The sequence below is a fragment of the Theropithecus gelada genome, chromosome 18 (assembly GCF_003255815.1).
Source record: "Theropithecus gelada isolate Dixy chromosome 18, Tgel_1.0, whole genome shotgun sequence".
In the NCBI taxonomy this organism is placed as follows: domain Eukaryota; kingdom Metazoa; phylum Chordata; class Mammalia; order Primates; family Cercopithecidae; genus Theropithecus; species Theropithecus gelada.
Window position 1 is genome coordinate 27,707,587 of NC_037686.1, and position 18,098 is coordinate 27,725,684.

General features: G+C 38.1%; 1 protein-coding gene across 2 annotated transcripts in view; it reads left to right on the forward strand.

The window, feature by feature from the left end:
- The window catches only part of GALNT1 (polypeptide N-acetylgalactosaminyltransferase 1), a 59,256-nt gene extending 46,326 nt beyond the window's left edge, over positions 1-12,930 (forward strand). For both annotated transcript variants that reach the window (XM_025365362.1, XM_025365363.1), the window contains exons 9-11: positions 4,603-4,701; positions 5,211-5,345; positions 10,906-12,930. In XM_025365362.1, the coding sequence (XP_025221147.1) occupies positions 4,603-4,701; positions 5,211-5,345; positions 10,906-11,052 (381 nt within the window). In that variant the 3' untranslated portion in view covers positions 11,053-12,930. The remainder of the gene's footprint in view (positions 1-4,602; positions 4,702-5,210; positions 5,346-10,905) is intronic.
- Positions 12,931-18,098: the final 5,168 nt, after the last annotated feature.

Consider the following 18,098-nt stretch of genomic DNA (forward strand, 5'->3'; position numbering starts at 1 on the left):
CTGGCCAAGATAGTGAAATCCTGCTTCTACTTTAAAAAAAAAAAAAAAAAAAAAAAATTAGCCAGGTGTGGTGGTAGGCGCCTGTAATCCCAGCTACTCGGAAGGCTGAGGCAGAGAATTGCTTGAACCCGGGAGGCAGGGGTTGCACTGAGCCAACGTCGCACCATTGCACTGCAGCCTGGGCGACAGAGTGAGACTGTGTCTCAAAAATAAAATAGATAAGATAAAAAATAAAATAGCCGACCCAGGAGGTTACCCATCTGTCTGTATCATATACTGCTACCCTGTCATTTCACTCATTTCTCCTTCCTAGGTCCTAAGTTGAGGTGACCATATTTGCCTTGTCAAATCCAATGTTTTCAAATCTTGTAACTAATGTATGCCCCCTCTAATTCTCTCTGCTCTGAAATAATTTGGAATTATCATAATTCATAAGGAGGTACCATATCAAATTCCCAAGCCACCCTGTCAGTAGATACCTTCCTACCTGGTTAAGGAGAATATCAGGACCATATTGATATTCAGGAGTATCTACTTCAACCAAGAAAAGCTCCCTTCTTTTCCCGTATCAAATCTGCCTTTTATTTAAGGGTTCCTGATAATTTAGAATCTCAGTTGCCGTTAGATGTTCTGATGACTACTGAATATGTTACCAAACAATGCTCACTTCTTGCTTTTCTCTTTCCAAGATAGTCAAGAGGTGATTTGAAAGGAGTGAACTAAAAGGAATTGGTAGTGTAATAAGACCGCTAAGCAGTTAGCTGTAGACTTGTGTGTACACCAAGAGATGGGATAAAATCCTCTGAAGAGTGGGAGACTCCAGAAAAAATCTGGCCCATTTGTTCCTTAGATTGACCTTCAAAATACCCCTTCTCAGAAGGTTGTCACTATTTTTAGAAGTCCAACAAATAAGACATTTGCATAGAACATCCTTACAAGCTGGTCCTCAATTCTTGAATGTATTTTTTCTTCCTTCTGTATTTTCCAAATTCTGCTGTTTTAAAATTTTTTTCAAATGTCACATTTTGAATAACCAACCCAAATACCTATTTTCATCCCAGATAAACTTGAAACAAGTATGTGTTGTCACCATTTCTGCCCTCCACATCTCATTAGAAAGCTGATAATTGGTTGTAGCCTTTTATGGAATTACAATTTTGAGCATTTATTCAGCATCCCTAGAAAATATTTGTTCCTCATTTTCCCCTTCTCCAAAGGCTCTTCAAACTTAACTCCCAGCAAACAAACCTATTAGGTGGTCCTCTCCCTCCTAGAATCCTAAAGGACAAAACTTACCCCATAGTCATCATAATTTTCCATGTCCTTGAGAAAAACATCTTACACGCCTCATAGATGAGGTAGTCCACATGTATCACTACACAGAAGAGAAGAATATTCTCTGAAAACTCTATATTCTCTAGCCAGGCAGTATATAAAAGGACCCACCTGGAGAGCAGATGTCCCTTCAGCTACAAAGAAGCCACATATTTGTTGAGCCAAACAGAATCCTCTGTCCTCTAATGTGAAATTCACTTAGGGACTCAAACATCATAGCTGTGCTCTTTCAGGAGTGTAATCTCCAGTTTCTCCCCTGTACATTGGAGGACTGCCTCCAGGCCCCACCACGAGCCTGAATCTGGGTCTCTGACCACGCCATCCACCTCACCTGGGCCTCACTGACCACATGTTGATGCAGTTTAGTTGCTCTTCAGTCTTTTTTTTTTCCATTATTATTATTGTTTTTAATTTTACTTTAAGTTCTAGGGTACATGTGCACAACGTGCAGGTTTGTTAACATATGTATACGTGTACCATGTTGGTGTGCTGCACCCATTAACTCGTCATTTACATTAGGTATATCTCCTAATACCATCCCTCCCCCCACCCTCCCCGCACCCCGCGACAGGCTCCAGTGTGTGATGTTCCCCTTCCTGTGTCCAAATGTTCTCATTGTTCAGTTCCCACCTATGAGTGAGAACATGCGGTGTTTGGTTTTTTGTCCTTGGCGATAGTTGCTCTTCACTCTAACACCTAATGGGAAGCAGTGGTTTCCAGTCCTTGGAGAAACTCCACTTTGAACATCTGATGGTCAGTAGTAACCCCAAGGGATAGAGGCCCAGATCTTGCATGTTGGGAATTAGTTGTAGGAATCTTGTTAAGGGTGGTATAAGCTGTTACGTACAAATCTCTTACAACAGTGCCTAGCACAGAAGCACAATGAATTTACTGTAATTATTAGCAGGATCACTTATAGAAATAAACTAGCTAAGTTTATTTATTATAAGATACTTAAAACATGATAGGAAAGCCTATTAAATGTCAGGAGAGTTTCATTTTTAAAAAATTTTATTTATAATTATAAAACAGAGGCAGGGTCTCATCATGTTGGCCAGGCAGGTCTCAAACTCTTGCGCTCAAGTGATCCTCCTGCTTCGGCCTCCCAAAGTGCTGGGATTCTACATGCATGAGCCACCAAGCCCCACCATGAATTGCATTTTTTAATTTGTTTTGAATTTTGGTAAAAGGCAATTATTTAAACAAATGGCCATTCCATATGAGAGCAAGAGAAGCTGAAGATAATGGTGTTAATCTAATAATTCCTGTGGCATTTATCATCTTTCTTTAGCAACCTTTGCATCTGCATTTGGGGGAAGAAATAGAGGAAAACAAAATTGGAGAGTTTATAATTTTTATCAAAAGTATCAGGAAATGATTATTTTATGTGAATGTATGAGATAAAGACTCACCTTGTCACAATATGAACTATTTTTTTTTTTAACAGGGCCTTGCTGTGTCACTTAAGTTGAAGTGCAGTGGCAGTCATAGCTCACTGCAGCATTGAACTCTTGGGCTCAAGTGATCCTCCCACCTCAGCCTCCCAAATAACTGGGACTACAGGCGTGAGCCACTGTGCCTAAGTTTTTTTATTTTTATTTTTTGTAGAGACACGGTCTTGCCATGTTGCCCAGGCTGGTCTTGAACTCCTTGTCTCAGGCGATCCTACTGTCTTGGCCTCTTCAAGTGCTCGGGTTATAGACATGGGTCACTGTGATTGGCCCAATCTGAATTAAATGATTTTTCAAGTGAGGCAGCCATCATCATCTGGTATTAACTGATCACCTACCAGGATTAAGGAAGGGGTGCTTTATGCAAATTGGTATTTAACCATAAAAGCTTTTACACAACCTGTTTATATTGTGTAAACATATACCTCATAAACAACCTATTTATGAGGTGATAGGTTTCACAATTAAAATAATGGATAAAAAATGATGATGTAAATTATATGGTAAAAGAACTCCTGGAAACTGATATGATATATTGGACCCCGAGAAAAAAACATTTTGAAATTTCTAGCTTGAATAATTGGACAAGTTGTAGAAATACTAATAAAAATAGGAATATCGGGAAAATGGGAAATTTTTGGAGGAATGATAATGAGGTTTGTTTCAGGTAGCAATTCTCAAGAGGGGATGAGGTGGGGACGTATTAAAATGTGAAGATGATTCAGTGTTCATATTAGAAAATAGAAAAATTCTGTTTTGAATGAGCCGAGTTTGAGATTTTGGTGGAATAGCAAGATGGATGTGACTAGTGGTAAAGTAACAGTGCAGATTATTACAGTCTCTGAGCCTGCTCATGCTGGACTCTGAATTAGGTGCCTGGATACGTTGCCTTACATAACATCAGCATAGAACTGACATTACCCCCCAGTTCCTGATCTCAAAAGGTTTAGGTAACTTGTATTTAAACCTGAGTCTTGTATGTCAGAACCCTAGTTTTTATTCCTGGCTGCCTGGGAATATTGGAATAATATGCAGACTGTGTATTTGTTTATAGAAGTAACTGGCTTTTTTGTGGTTTTAACTTTACCCCTACTTTATCTATCACACAAAATTAGTTACCTTTTTAAAAACGTCTACATGACAGATGTGGTTTCTCTTCTGGCTTAACCTGCTGACAATACCATACATGGGAATAGATTGAAGACTTTCAGATGTCTGTTAATTTACCATATGCTTTTAAAACTGCAACAGTTTAGAGGAAACAAAATAACCAGGAGCATTACCTAAAATATCCCTCCTAATTCTGATGACTAACTTAAATTCCTTTTACGTAATCCACAAATGTCTAGTAAAAGAGTAGAGTTTGTACCACACTACGCTTCAGCTTCCAGGAAAGACAAATTCCAAGCTCTTTGACTAGAGTCACCTTAGTCTCTCCTAAGTCAGAGTAGTTATCAGAATTAATGTTCCTGTCTTCATTGATAATAGTGTCCTCAGGGAGTTAATTGCTTTAAATCATTAACCAAAGTAGAGTTTTTTGAAGTCAATACGAATTTGAAAGGAATAACTTGAAAAAAATGAAAAAAAAAATTTTAAGGATTTTCCCCCCATAAACACAGAAATTGCATAAACAGTTTGTAAGACCTTTCTAGACAAATGAATTTTAGATAGCCAGACAGTGATAGGCTGATAGGCCAATAGGCCATTTCAGAGTAGTGCCAGGAAAAGTTTAGGTTGGTTTTTAGTGTATCTGTGTGTTTGTCTGTCTAATTAACTTCTCCAACTCCTGATATTTTCATTATTCATTGTCCCATAGATACGAAATGTGGAAACAAATCAGTGTCTAGATAACATGGCTAGAAAAGAGAATGAAAAAGTTGGAATTTTTAATTGCCATGGTATGGGGGGTAATCAGGTGAGTATCTTAGAAAACTCTTAAAAGGGATAATTTTCAGATTTGTTTTTACTTTGCCTTTTTTATCCCATGACATCATTCAGGAAATATTTTCCTTCCTTTAAAGAGAAAATAATAAAGACTTTTAGGTGAAGGAAGCTTTCAATCCAGTGACTTTTTTTTTTTTAATGAAACATTTGTGAAAGGCCCATTGTGAGAACTGTATTTACATTGCTGAGCACAAAATTTATTTTGCCCTTTTTATTCAAACAGATGACAACCCTTGGCAATACATTCAGTGTATACAGAGAGCTCAAGGTCATTTTCGCTTCACCTTGTAAGCAAGAAAATTAGTAACATAACATCAGTGTAAATTAGTGGTAGCTTTTCTGAGTCACTTTATTCTTCATTACTTAAGTACATAAATCACGTACCTTGAAATACTTGTATTTTCCCTGACAGGTAATTGGGCATTTAAAATGCTGACTAATTTATTTTTTCTGTTTATGTGTGTGCATTTTTATTTCCAGGTTTTCTCTTATACTGCCAACAAAGAAATTAGAACAGATGACCTTTGCTTGGATGTTTCCAAACTTAATGGCCCAGTTACAATGCTCAAATGCCACCACCTAAAAGGCAACCAACTCTGGGAGTATGACCCAGTGGTAAGTTATTTATGCAGTTGCCTATAGTAATAAAATTATGTGTGTCACTGGGTATATTTATATACTTTATAGCTAAAGGAATGAATTCTTGTGGACCTTGAATATGGATCAAACTTGTCTTATACACTAAATATTGACAGGTGGGAAAAATAAGTAAAATAAACATGTTTTAATTCTCCCTAATAGTTAAATTTTAGTCCTATAAAATCACAGTTGCCTCCAATCCCTGGGTCCTTGTTTGTTGAGTAGCCACCGTTCCTTCTGTATGTCTTCAAGTTCTATAGTCTAGTTTGGGAGAAATGAGGCAGAAACTAGGCTTTTAAAATTACTTAATTAAACACTTAAGTGAAAGATAAGTTTTAATTAATAAAGTTCTCTGGCTTGTGGTGATTTCTCAGTGACATACATAACAGAACCTTTCATATTTATCTTTCCTTTTGTCTGGAACCTTTCTCTCCACCCACCATCAAATGAGCTCACATGGAAGTACTTAAAAGGTATTAGTTCAATTAGAGCATCCATGGTAAACTTACCTCTTTCCACCTATTTGCCTAATTTTTCAACTTATGCTTTTGCCTTGTGGTTCTGGAACCAGCACCAACATCTTTAATATCTCTTTCTCTGGTTCTTTTTATTTTGGCTTAACTTCTCCAAGGCATTTAGTGCCGCTAAACAGATTTTTTTTTTTTGAGACAGGGTCTTGCTCTGTTACCCAGGCTGGAATGCAGTGGTACAATCACAGCTCACACAACCTCCATCTCCCAGGCTCAAGCTATCCTCCCACCTCAGCCTCCAGAGGAGGTAGGACCCAGGCACATACCATCATGCCCAGCTAATTTTTGTAATTTTGTAGAGACGGAGTTTCACCATGTTGTCGCAGCCTGGTCTTGAACTCTTGGACTCAAGCGATCCACCTGCCTCAGCTTCTCCAAGTTCTGGGATTACAGGCATGAGCCATCATGCCTGGCCTGATATTTTCTAATTTTTTTTTTTTTTTTTGAGATGGAGTCTCATTCTTGTCGCCCAGGCTGGAGTGCAGTGGTGTGATCTCAGCTCATGCAACCTCCACCTTCCCGGTTCAAGCTATTCTCCTGCCTCAGCCTCCTGAATAGCTGGGATTACAGGCGCCCACCACCATGCCCAGCTAATTTTTGTACTTTTAGTAGAGACGGGGTTTCACCATGTTGGCCAGGCTGGTCTTGAACTCCTGACCTCAGGTGATCTGCCTGCCTCAGCCTCCCAAAGTGCTGGGATTATAGGCATGGGCCACTGCACCCAGCCTGACCTGATATTTTCATATCCTCTTATCCCTTGGCCGTAAGATGCACTACTGTTTATGTTCTTCTCTTAGTTTGCTCTCTGTTCCTTTTGTTGGCCTGGCGCTCTCTCCTTCTTCATCCTAGTCCTTAAATGGAAATGTTGTCCAAAGTTACTGACTTTGGCCATCTTTCTTCCCTATACTGTGTCATACACCAACCATGGTCTACTTTAATCATCAATATGCTGTTCTGTGAACATACCTTATACTTTCCTAATTCACAGCTAAGATAATGTGCTTCCCTCTGCCTGACAAACCTTACCCATTCTTAAGAATCCAGCTTTGACGTCACTTCCATGAATCCTAGCCTGAAATTAACTCTGTCAATCCTAACTTAATTAATCATCTCTGACCTCTATAAAGCTGTACTTCTTTGTAGTTATTTATCTAGCAATCGTTTCTCCACTATTAGATTGTTAGATCCGAGAGGACAGAGATCATCTTTTATAAATCCTGGGTCCCCTTTCACAATGTCAGACTATAGAAAAAATAATATTACCTATAATAATAGCTCAGTTAATATGGCCATTGGAAATGGCCTGAATGTGCTGTTCCAGGGTTTCCCATGGTATGTGCTACTGCCATTTTGGGTGTGACTGCCCCATGCATTGCAGGGTGTGTAGCATCTCTGGCTCCAGACAGTAAGTGCTAGTAGCACCCCATAGCCATTGTGACAACCACAAAATTTTAAAAATGAAAAACCTCTTACTTTTATTGGAAAATGACAGTATATTAATTAGGCAGTATTTTTAAAAATGTATTTATTATAGCTAAAACAAAGAGGGATTTATTTTTCTTACATAAGTCTAGAGGTAAGTAAATTCAGGGGCATAGTGATGTCAGGGATAACATTGTTGTAATATTCTTAGATTTTCCTTGTGGCCACAAGATGGTTGCTGCAGCTCTGTCACATCCCAACTCCAGGCAGAAGCGGGAGGGGAAGGGGAATGGGACACTACCACTGTTGTTGCTCTTTATTAGCAAAGTAAAAGGTTTTTCTGGAACCCCCTTAGCAGGCTCTACTTATGTCTTATGGACCAGAACTTCATTCCATGGTGACCCCTAGCTGCAAAGGAAGCTGGGAAAGCAAGTCTTTGGTTCTCTAGTCGTTAGAGTGTGAGATGGCCAAGAGAGATACAGGGATTGGGAAGGACTGTTGGCTAGCCAACCTACACAGTCTACCACAACAGTATTCCAAAAGTAAATGTTTGATGAGACAGGTAAAAAGCTGGAGACAGAGTATTTAGAAAGAGCCAGTTATGAGTGTGAAGTTTTAAAACTGGTAGATCACTTTGCAAGGTTTTTTCCCGCTGAGATAAAACATTAATACTGGGAGTTGATTTCTCCCAGAAGCAGACTCCAAGATAAAGTTGAGCATTCAGGATGTTTATTAGGGAGCACTTTTTGGGTCAATACCTCCCTCTCCCTGGGCAGAGGGAGAAGCTGAATTGCAGTGCAGGTCCAACAGCCTGAGCAGACTGCAGGGGAAGCACTGGAGGGGAACAGCCTCAGAATCATCCTGCCTCCATCCATTGAAAACACAACAGTCTAGAAAAATAACAGAATACTATGTCAATTATCTGTAATCTAAAATCATGAATTCTTAGATTTCAAAGTAACCCTAGAAATTAAACCCAGGATACTTTTTATACAAGTAGAAATTGAAACTCAGAATTAATTTCCCAAGGTCCCCAAGCAGCCAGATAGTATGACTAGATCTCAAATCTGGAATTTTTGATTCTAGATCCAGGTTTCTTTGTACAGTCCCACACTATTTTCAATAGTTTTGAGTCTTCCTTATATTACATATTACATAAAATTTATAATAAGGCACTGGGCTCTTTTGCTTTGACTGCTTATAGCTGTGCTTTCTGGAATAAAATGCAGATTTTAGACCTAGTTGCATCTAGAGATTAGGAGTAGGTTCTAGGATGCAGGCAATGATTAATTACAGCTTTTATCCTCTTCTTCAAAGGTGTACAGTTAGATGCTTGTCACCTGCTTGTCCTGATGCCTTAGTCCAGCTCTCTCTGGATGGAGACTAGCTGGTGTTGCCTGAGTCCTCTGAGGAGTGCTTGATGACAGCATCCTACCCACAGGGTTCCAACCCACAAGGCTGTGTGCCTGCTGTCAGCAGCCAGAGTTGTATCTGGAACAGGGTTCTACACCAGAGTCTAGGCTTCCTGGGGGTGCTTCTTACCTTCCAAGTTACGGGGATTCTGTCCTGATGTCGAACAGTTAAATACTCAGCACACAGCAATAACCTATGTCTTTGTAATGGGTTTATTTTAATGAATCTAGATGAGTGAAATGCACATTTTTAGAAATTGGGTTGAAAGAGACCAACTCTCCCAACTAAATTTTTCATTGTGCTTAATTGGGGTTTTTTGTTTTTAGTAATAGTGACCATGGGCCTGATGAGGGAGGCCACTGGGGTAAGCTTTGCGGGAACTCCCAGAATGTTTGAGAGTTTCTCTTGTTTTGGTCTTTCCTGAGACTGAAGGCATTGGCAGCAATGTGCACACTGAGCTGCAGCGCTCTGGCTGCTGCATTGTGTCCATGACTGCTCAGGATGTTGCTAGGATGTTGTGTTTTCCAATAATAAGCATTACGCTATAAATGCAAATTACTATTGTATGTAAATGTCATTGTACCATTTATCAAGCATTTACTCTGGGATAGGCAGCACTTTATGTACATTATCTCAGTGTTTCCTCATGAAACCCGGTGAGGTATTTTTGTCCCCTTGGAAACTGGGTCTCAAAGAGTTTAAGTTTTTGCTCAGAAGCATATAGTTGGTGTGTGACAAATCTGGAAATCACCCCAGGAATGTCTGACTGCAAAGCCCCTCCTCTCAATAAACTACACAAAGTCTGCATTTAAAAAAAAAAAAGAAAAAGAAAAAAAAATTCCCACAGCCTTGCTGACTCTTCCAGGTTCTAGTCTTAGAATCCTGAACCTAAAGACATTGTCAACAGTGACATCTGCAAAGGTAGACTGTCATCTGCCAGGTCCTGCTTTGACCACTACACGGAAGAATAAATGGCTGGAAGCCGAAGTAGTATACAATTATTAGATTTTGTTTTCATTTCTAACAGGTGCAAAAAAGGCCTCATGAAAATGAAATGTTTCAGATAAAAGAACTACATTAAAATAGAGCCATGAGTAAAAGAATCAGATAACTATGTGTTAAACATTTTACATTTCCTTCGAGTTAATTTGCATTCGTAGAGTAATGCTTAATGCACATTCCTGTATACAACTACTTTGAAGTCCTTAACATGACCAGAGCATATTATCACAATCATTGATGTGGATCATTGTCAACTATCTATCTGTTAATTCTTACCTGCCCTTTCAAAATTATCCTAATAACATGTTGCAGCATCAAATCTAGAACTTAAATAAGTAAAATATATAGCTATGTCTGTTAACTATTTATTAAGAATCTCCTTGGTAGATGAGGCACTATGTACTTTATCTTCATTATCTATGTAGTTTCCCAAAATCTGCTCAAAATATGGAATGTGAACCTAATTTTTAAAATGAGAAACCTCAAGTTACCCAGGCTATGAACTCAACTCCACATTCCTGTGCTTTTCTTTCTGTACCACACCATCTCCTTTAACCACCAGGATAGCCTCTGGGTTTGCTGTGGACATAGGCATAAGATTGACTTTATTAAATCTCAGCTGTCTCAACATTTTTACGATTTTGAGTTATCAGAAACACCTGAGTTTCTAAAAACTTGAGCTTTGAAATCACAGAATTAACTTGAACAGCCTCATCATAGAGAAATGAAACAATTTTGAAATAGCTGTTTGAAAATAGGTTGAGAATCCTAAATTAGGAACCACTAATCTGGTCTTTTTTTGTTGTTTAGGAAACTGAAGCACAAAAAAAGAGAAGCTTCTCATAGTGTTACAGAGCTTATGCCAGAATTAGGACTTAAAATTTAGGTCATCTTGCAGCAAGTCAAGTGTACCCTACTGGACCCCAGTGCCTTTCTCCCTCCCTCATACCTCTTTATCGACCTACCTGCCTATCTACCTATCTCTTCTTCTTCTCTCTCTCTATATCCATCCATCCACCTACCTACTTTTTCTCCATTGTCTTTTAAATAATTTATATTACCCAAAAAAACTGCTTTTCTACAGAGGAATTTAATAATCACCAAAACTGATGCTTGAGGTGTTTTGTTTTCTTCCACTCTCATGTTAAGATTTTTTCTGTTACTTTCAGAAATTAACCCTGCAGCATGTGAACAGTAATCAGTGCCTGGATAAAGCCACAGAAGAGGATAGCCAGGTGCCCAGCATTAGAGACTGCAATGGAAGTCGGTCCCAGCAGTGGCTTCTTCGAAACGTCACCCTGCCAGAAATATTCTGAGACCAAATTTACAAAAAAAAAAACGAAAAAAATAAGGATTGACTGGGCTACCTCAGCATACATTTCTGCCACATTCTTAAGTAGCAAAAAAGGAAAAGTGCTTTCCTCCTCTGCAGGATGTAAGGTTTATCAGCCATTAAAACTTAGACTTCTCTAGCTTTTCACTAGCTGTGAACCAGCCTTCCTGTCCATGGACGTGAAACTGCATAGTAATGAGACTGTGCACACTGATGTTTACAAGACTGAAAGAGTCTTTCTCCGAAAATCATGGTAAAGAATATTGAGACAATGAAAAAAATCAACAAAATATGCTTTCTTTCTGGAGAACTGTACCTTTTATGGTTTGCTTGCACATCAGTAATTTCTGCTGAACGTGCTGTCATAATGAAGAGATTTCCAAGATTTTTTTTCCTGATTAGAACTGGTAGCCAGTATATTAAATATTGATATAAAAATAAAAGAACTGGAACCAGATTCGGAATCATGAAAACAACATTTTTACAACAACAACAACAAAACTATATTAAACAGGGTTTAAAGGAAATTAAAACAGAACTATGAGAAGTACAATTTGTTATAGTATAGTATCAAATTTCTATCTAGATTTTATACCTCAGTGGGGAAAAATAACTGATTCCAATGACATTCATTTTGTTTTCATCTGTGATAGTCATGGATGCTTTTATTTTCCTTGGGGTGCTGAAATTGAGCTGAAAAAAAAAAAGGCTCTTTGAATATAGTTTTACTTTCTCTCTACAGTTTTTTTTGTTTGGTTTGTGGGCTGTTGGAATTGTAATTTTTAATTGCCTTCTAAAAAATGGAAATTTAACAATGTCTGATCTCAACTGAACAAATTAGATGTTTCAGTCGCTCCTGGGTCAGCCGGCTTATAGATTGACACGTGCACACACACACACATTTCTTACCACATTTCCAACTTCTTGACCCAACTGATTATGCTAAATACCCAAGATTCGTACTACTGTACCACAGATTTGTTTTCACAGCAATAAATCTTCAGTTCTTTGTTTATGATTCCACTTAACAAAAGGCCTGCAGAAGTGATTTATTATTTGGGTATTTGGAGATAATATATTTGATGGTTTTTTGGAAAACCTTTTTCACTCCATACTCAGATATGCTTCATTGTCAAGTGCATATTTAGATTAGATTATTGAATTGTAATGTTTATCTGCTGCTTTTTTTTAAATAAAATTTGACTGAAAATGTTTAATTGGCATTTTTTAATGACTTAGCCAAAGAAGTGCAGCTATTATTCCATATTAATAGGCTTGCATTTCTTTTCCTAAATTTTAGGCTAAATCAGTTTTATTTTTCTCTGATTTTTTTTTTATACCACAGAATCACCTGAGTGTCAGTTAAAAGTTGTCAATTAAAAGGTAACCTTTTAATCTCATAGGAGGAATCTCATTAAGACATTTTTCCTGATATGTAGAGCAGTCTGTTGGCAAAAATGCATATATTTTCTTTCATATTTGTAAAATTATATTTAATGGAATTCTTTTCTTTGATTATCAAGGACTTTCACTGCAGGCAGTGCTATTTCTTGTGCCTATGAATGTTTCCAAAAGTCGCATCACTAATTATATTTGCGAGGTTGAGTGTACACAAAGTTTCTCATATCCTGTTCAAGTTAATCAACATCAAGCACATGGGGATGCTTTAGGGTGAGGCTATAGTACAAAATGCATAAACCAAGTCCCCAGGAAATTTGAAAGGAAGCAGGTGCTGGATGGATTTTTTTTTTTTCCTTTTCCATGAGCTGTGTTAACTCTATCTCCAGTAGGCCTAATGCTTGAATAAGCAAGATGTCTAATCAATAAATTATTTTCATGCTCAGAATTTCAGGTTTTTGTACTCCAGCATAGCTTGGTCTTATTTCTTACTGTATGAAAGCTTAACAGCAATGTGATTTAAGGTTTTGTTTTGTTTTTTAAGTGGGAGATGTAAGTGATTTAATTCATGGGTACTTTTAGAACCTGATAGATATTCCCATTGCCTTTATTTTTCTAATTAAAGAATTCCTAAATACTTTGAAAATACAAAATATTCCTGTATAGTTGTGCCTTACATTGGTTTTATTTGAAAGAGTGGATCCCTGTTTGTCATAATTATTTGTAATTTGGCAGATGCTTATCACTCTATTATAAATCAAATTGGGAAGAAAAGAATGAAAAAGAAAACAATGACTGGGTACTGGCTCATACCTGTAATTTTAGCATTTTGGGAAGCTGAGATGGTGGGACCACTTGAGGGCAGGAGTTTGAGGTTGCAGTGAGCTATGATGGTGCCACTGCACTCCAGCCTGGGCAACATAGAAGAAACCATGTCTCTAAAAAAAAAAAAAGAAGAAAAGATAAAATGAAGGATGAAAAAATGGGATTATTATTTAACCAGTGAGGAATTCTTAAATGTGACAATTAAGGATAATTTGAATCTCACAAATCTATTCATGCCAGTCCCAGTCTATTTTAATATATCTCTCTGTCTTAATTGGCATTCTTGAGAAATAGTGCTGCCATTGAACATTGGGAATATTCATCCATTCTGCGGATGGAGGACATCATGCAGGCCATGTCCTCATTGCTCCCATTCTGCGTTTAGCTGAAAAACAGAGGTTCCTCTTTGTAAGGATTTGATGCTCTTCTCATCTTCCAAGAAGTATAGCAAGAACAAATTTAACTCTATAGTTACCTGTTCTTCAAAGGAAAAAGAAACTTAGAAGGTAGTGTTTCTGAGGTCATAACTGTGAGGGGTTGTATACAAAGAATGAGTCACTTTTTAAGCCATTTGGAAAATTAGATGTTTCTAATTAGATGACATTTTCTCCATTCTCTGATTTCTTGAAGATTGCCAAGCATTTGCTTGATAATCTACCAGGACTGATAATTTTGCAGAATATGAGGCAAATATATGAAATTCAGTTGTGTATCTCTACCCTAGCAACAAACACTTGAAAATTCAACGTTGAAATATGCCATTTGTAATAGCATCAGAGAAGTCAAACTTCTAAGTAGGAAGAAAGTTAACAAAAGACCTCTACTCTGAAAACTACAAAACAGTGCTGGGAAGAATTATAGAGCACCAAAATAAATAGATATTCTATGCTCATGGATTGAAGTACTGCATAATGGTAAGATGACAGTTCCCCACAAGTTGATATCTAGATTCAATGAAATCAAAATCCCACAAGGCTATCTTGTAGAAATTGGCAACTACATATATGAAAATGCAACAGACTCTTAAGTAGCCAAGATAATTTTGAAGAAGAAAAATAAAATTGGAGCACTTGTACTACCCAATGTCAAGACTTGCTCTAAAGCTACAACAGTTAAGAGAGTATGGTACTAGAGTTAGGATAAACAACAAATAGATCAATAGACATGTCCAGAAATAGACTCACATATATATTGTTATAGGCTTTTCAGCAAAAACAAGCTATTCAATAGAAAAAGGAAAGATTTTTCAGTTGGAGTTGAAGTAACTGGATGTCTGGTAAAAAGCAATGTTGATGCCTTCTTCATACTGTGTACAATTTATTCGAAATGGATTATAGAACTAAATGTGAATGGCAAAACAATACATCTTGTAAAAGGAAACACAGACTATCTTCATGACATTGGGGTAGACAAGGATATCTTAGGCGAAGATATCTCAGGAAGGTTAAACAAAAAAACTGACAAATTTCATCAAAATTAGATACTTCTCATCAAAAAGATACTTTTAAAGTGAAAAGGCAAGCCACAGCCTAAGAGAAAATATTCACAATACACAGAACTAACAAAGGAAAGCAAAGAACATTTTAAACCATTGTAACATCTACCCAGTTTAACAATGAGTGAATTGAATACATACTTCACAGAAGCTCTCCAGATACAGGGGTAGCATAGGAAGTGGCACTCAAACATCAGCCATCAGGGAATGTAGAATGAAACCACAATGAAATACCACTGCATACCCGCCAAATGGTGAGAATGTGGAACAACTGATAGAAGTCCAAGATGGTTTAATCACCTCAGGAAACAGTTTGCCGGTTGCTTATAAAGGTAAACATAATGCCTACCCTGTGACTTAGTGATTCCACTTTTAAAGATCTACCCAAGATAAATGAGGGTATGTTTTTACAATAAGACTCGTACAAGAATAGCAGTTTTATTTCTAATATCTCCAATCTGACACTACCCAAATAACTGTCAACAAGCTAATAATCAAGTAATGGTATATTTATACATTGGATACTAGTCTGCCATTAAAAGAATGGGCTGGGCTTAATGGCTAACACCTGTGATCCTAACAATTTGGGAGGCCAGGGCGGATCACTTGAGCCCAGGAGTTCAAGACCATTCTGGGCAAGATGGCAAGACACCATCTCTACAGAAAAATTTAAAAATCAGCTGGGCATGGTGGTACACGCCTATAGTCCCACCTACTCAGCAGGCTGAAGTAGGAGGATCCTTTGAGCCCAGGCGTTCAAGCCTGCAGTGAGTTGTGATCATGCCACTGCACTCTAGCCTGAGTGACAGACTGAGACCTTGTCTCTAAAAATAATAAAAATGGTATACTGGCAAAACAATGTAGGTAAATCTTTAAATCATTGTTGAACAAAAGAAGCTAGACATATTCCATTTATATGAAGCTCAAAAACAAATATGGAATGGTTATCTTTGGGGGTGAGTATAGACTGAAGAAGAGCATAGGAGAACTTTCTGGAATGATGGAATGTTCTATATCTCGATTGCAGTAGTAGTAACATATACATATATATGTATGTGTGTATATATTTTAAAATATAGTGAGCTGTATACTTGGGATATATGCATTTTGCTGTATGTAAAGTATGCCTCAATAAAGTGCTGGGGAAAGTGATGAAGGTATTCACCCTGCTGGCATCAAGGTTTTCTGAAAAGTCCTGCACTGCTACAAAACATCCAAAGGCTGAATAAGTTACCACAAATATACTTTAAAGTGGAATACTGAACTTACCAGAAAATACAGAAAATTCCTAAAGACCAGACAAATTTGAAAAATGATAAACATGAACTTCGATGATAATTGTAACTTAAGTATGAAAGCCCTTCCTCTTCTGAGAACAAAGTATAATGCCTAGAGTTTGGGGGCCTGAACAAAGTTGGGTAATTAAACCAAAGATACAGCTGGGCATGGTGGCTCACGCTTGTAATCCCAGCAGTTTGGGAGGCCGAGGTGGGTAGATCACCCGAGGTCAGGAGTTCGAATCTAGCCTGGCCAACATGGTGAAACCCCATGTCTACTAAAAATACAAAAATTAGCTGGGCATGGTGACACACGCCCGTAATCCCAGCTACTCAGGAGGCTGAGACAGGAGAATGGCTTGAACTCGGGAGGCAAAGGTTGTAGTGAGTCAAGATCACACCACTACACTCCAGCCTGGGTGACAGAGTGAGACTCTGTCTCAACAAAAACAACCAACCAAAAATCCCTGCATCTTCAGTTGGAATATTAATAGGTGTTGACACCTACAAGTGAAGGGTGGATAGGGAAGTCAGCCTCTTGAAACCAAAGGGTAATCTGACTGACTCAGCCCCTTTTCCAGGTAGTACATGAGATGATGGTGCCGCCTCTGTAATCATAGGCCTCCTTTCACGTAGATCAGGGATTTAATGCCACATTCATGAAGTCCACAGATCAAGAAAATAAAGTGAGTCTTAAGATTTATACCACTTCCTGAAAACCATCAGAATAAAACAAGTCTTGGCAGGGCACAGTGGCTCACACCTTTAATCCCAGCACTTTGGGAAACCAAGGTGAGTGGATCACTTGTGGCCAGGAGTTTGAGACCAGCCTGGCTAACATGGCGAAATCCCATCTCTACTAAAATACAAAAATTATGTGGTGTGGTGGTGCCCCTGTAGTCCTATCTACTTGGGAGGCTGAGGCATGAGAATTACTTGAATCTGGGAGGCGGGGGTTGCAGTGAGCCGAGATTGCAACACTGCACTCCAGCCTGGACAGAAGAGCAAGATTCTGTCTTAAAAGAATAAAGTCCTTTGAAAACAAAAAACAAAAAAAACAAAAAAAAACTGTCAATCCTGACCCCCATACTCCCACTAACTAAATTCAGATACGAAATTACTATCAAAAAGAGGAAGTAAGCCATCATGTGTGAATATTAACAAAAACTGATTCTAGCTTCTGGCAATGCAAGACTAGCTTGTATCCGACTAAAGCTTAGTAACAATTTGGAACGAAATATTATTTAGAGTGATGCCCCAGGTAAGTGAACAGAAACTGTAGGGCATTTGATCCCTGTTAAAAAGGTGTTCACTGGGTAAGATCTCAGCTTTTTCCCAGAGAGTGTCCACCATGCACTCAGCACACTGAAGGTAGAGTTCATGCAGATGGTGACGAATAATATTAGGCTGAGGAGTCAGATCTTATTTGAGAGCAAACAGGCTGGAAATTGAAGAAGGAAATCCTAGACTGCAAGGAATCGGAAAAAGAAGTCCCCAAATCTACATACAAACTTCCCTCAGATGGTTGGCTGATTACATTTGTGTGCACAGAATGAAACTCCAAGATGGTCACAGAAAACCACCAAAAGGCAGAAAGATCTGAGCAGCGGTCTCAGCAGTTGCCCAGCACCACAAACACAGATTGAAGTTCAAATTTGGAGGGGCTTGATAAACACTTAACTTTATGTTGAAATCCAAGAAGGGCATGTATAAAAATTAACACCATGTCTAAGACCTTAGGGCTGTTTCTAGAGCCAACTACAAAATGGAAATCGACCACATCTAATAAAGTGGCTATTTTATTGACTATTTTTGAAAATAGTCAATAAAAAAAGCAGACCCACTGGTGACCTAGATGTTGGAATTGGCAGACAGATTCTTCAGTGTTTTTAAAATGTATACAGAGAAATGTGGATATAATAAGTAAAACGATGGGAAGTTTCGGAAGAGGCCTGGAAACTAGGGGGAAAAAAATCCTAAAACCAAAAAGTATCTAAAATCAAAAATTCATTGGATGGGATTTACAGCAAATTG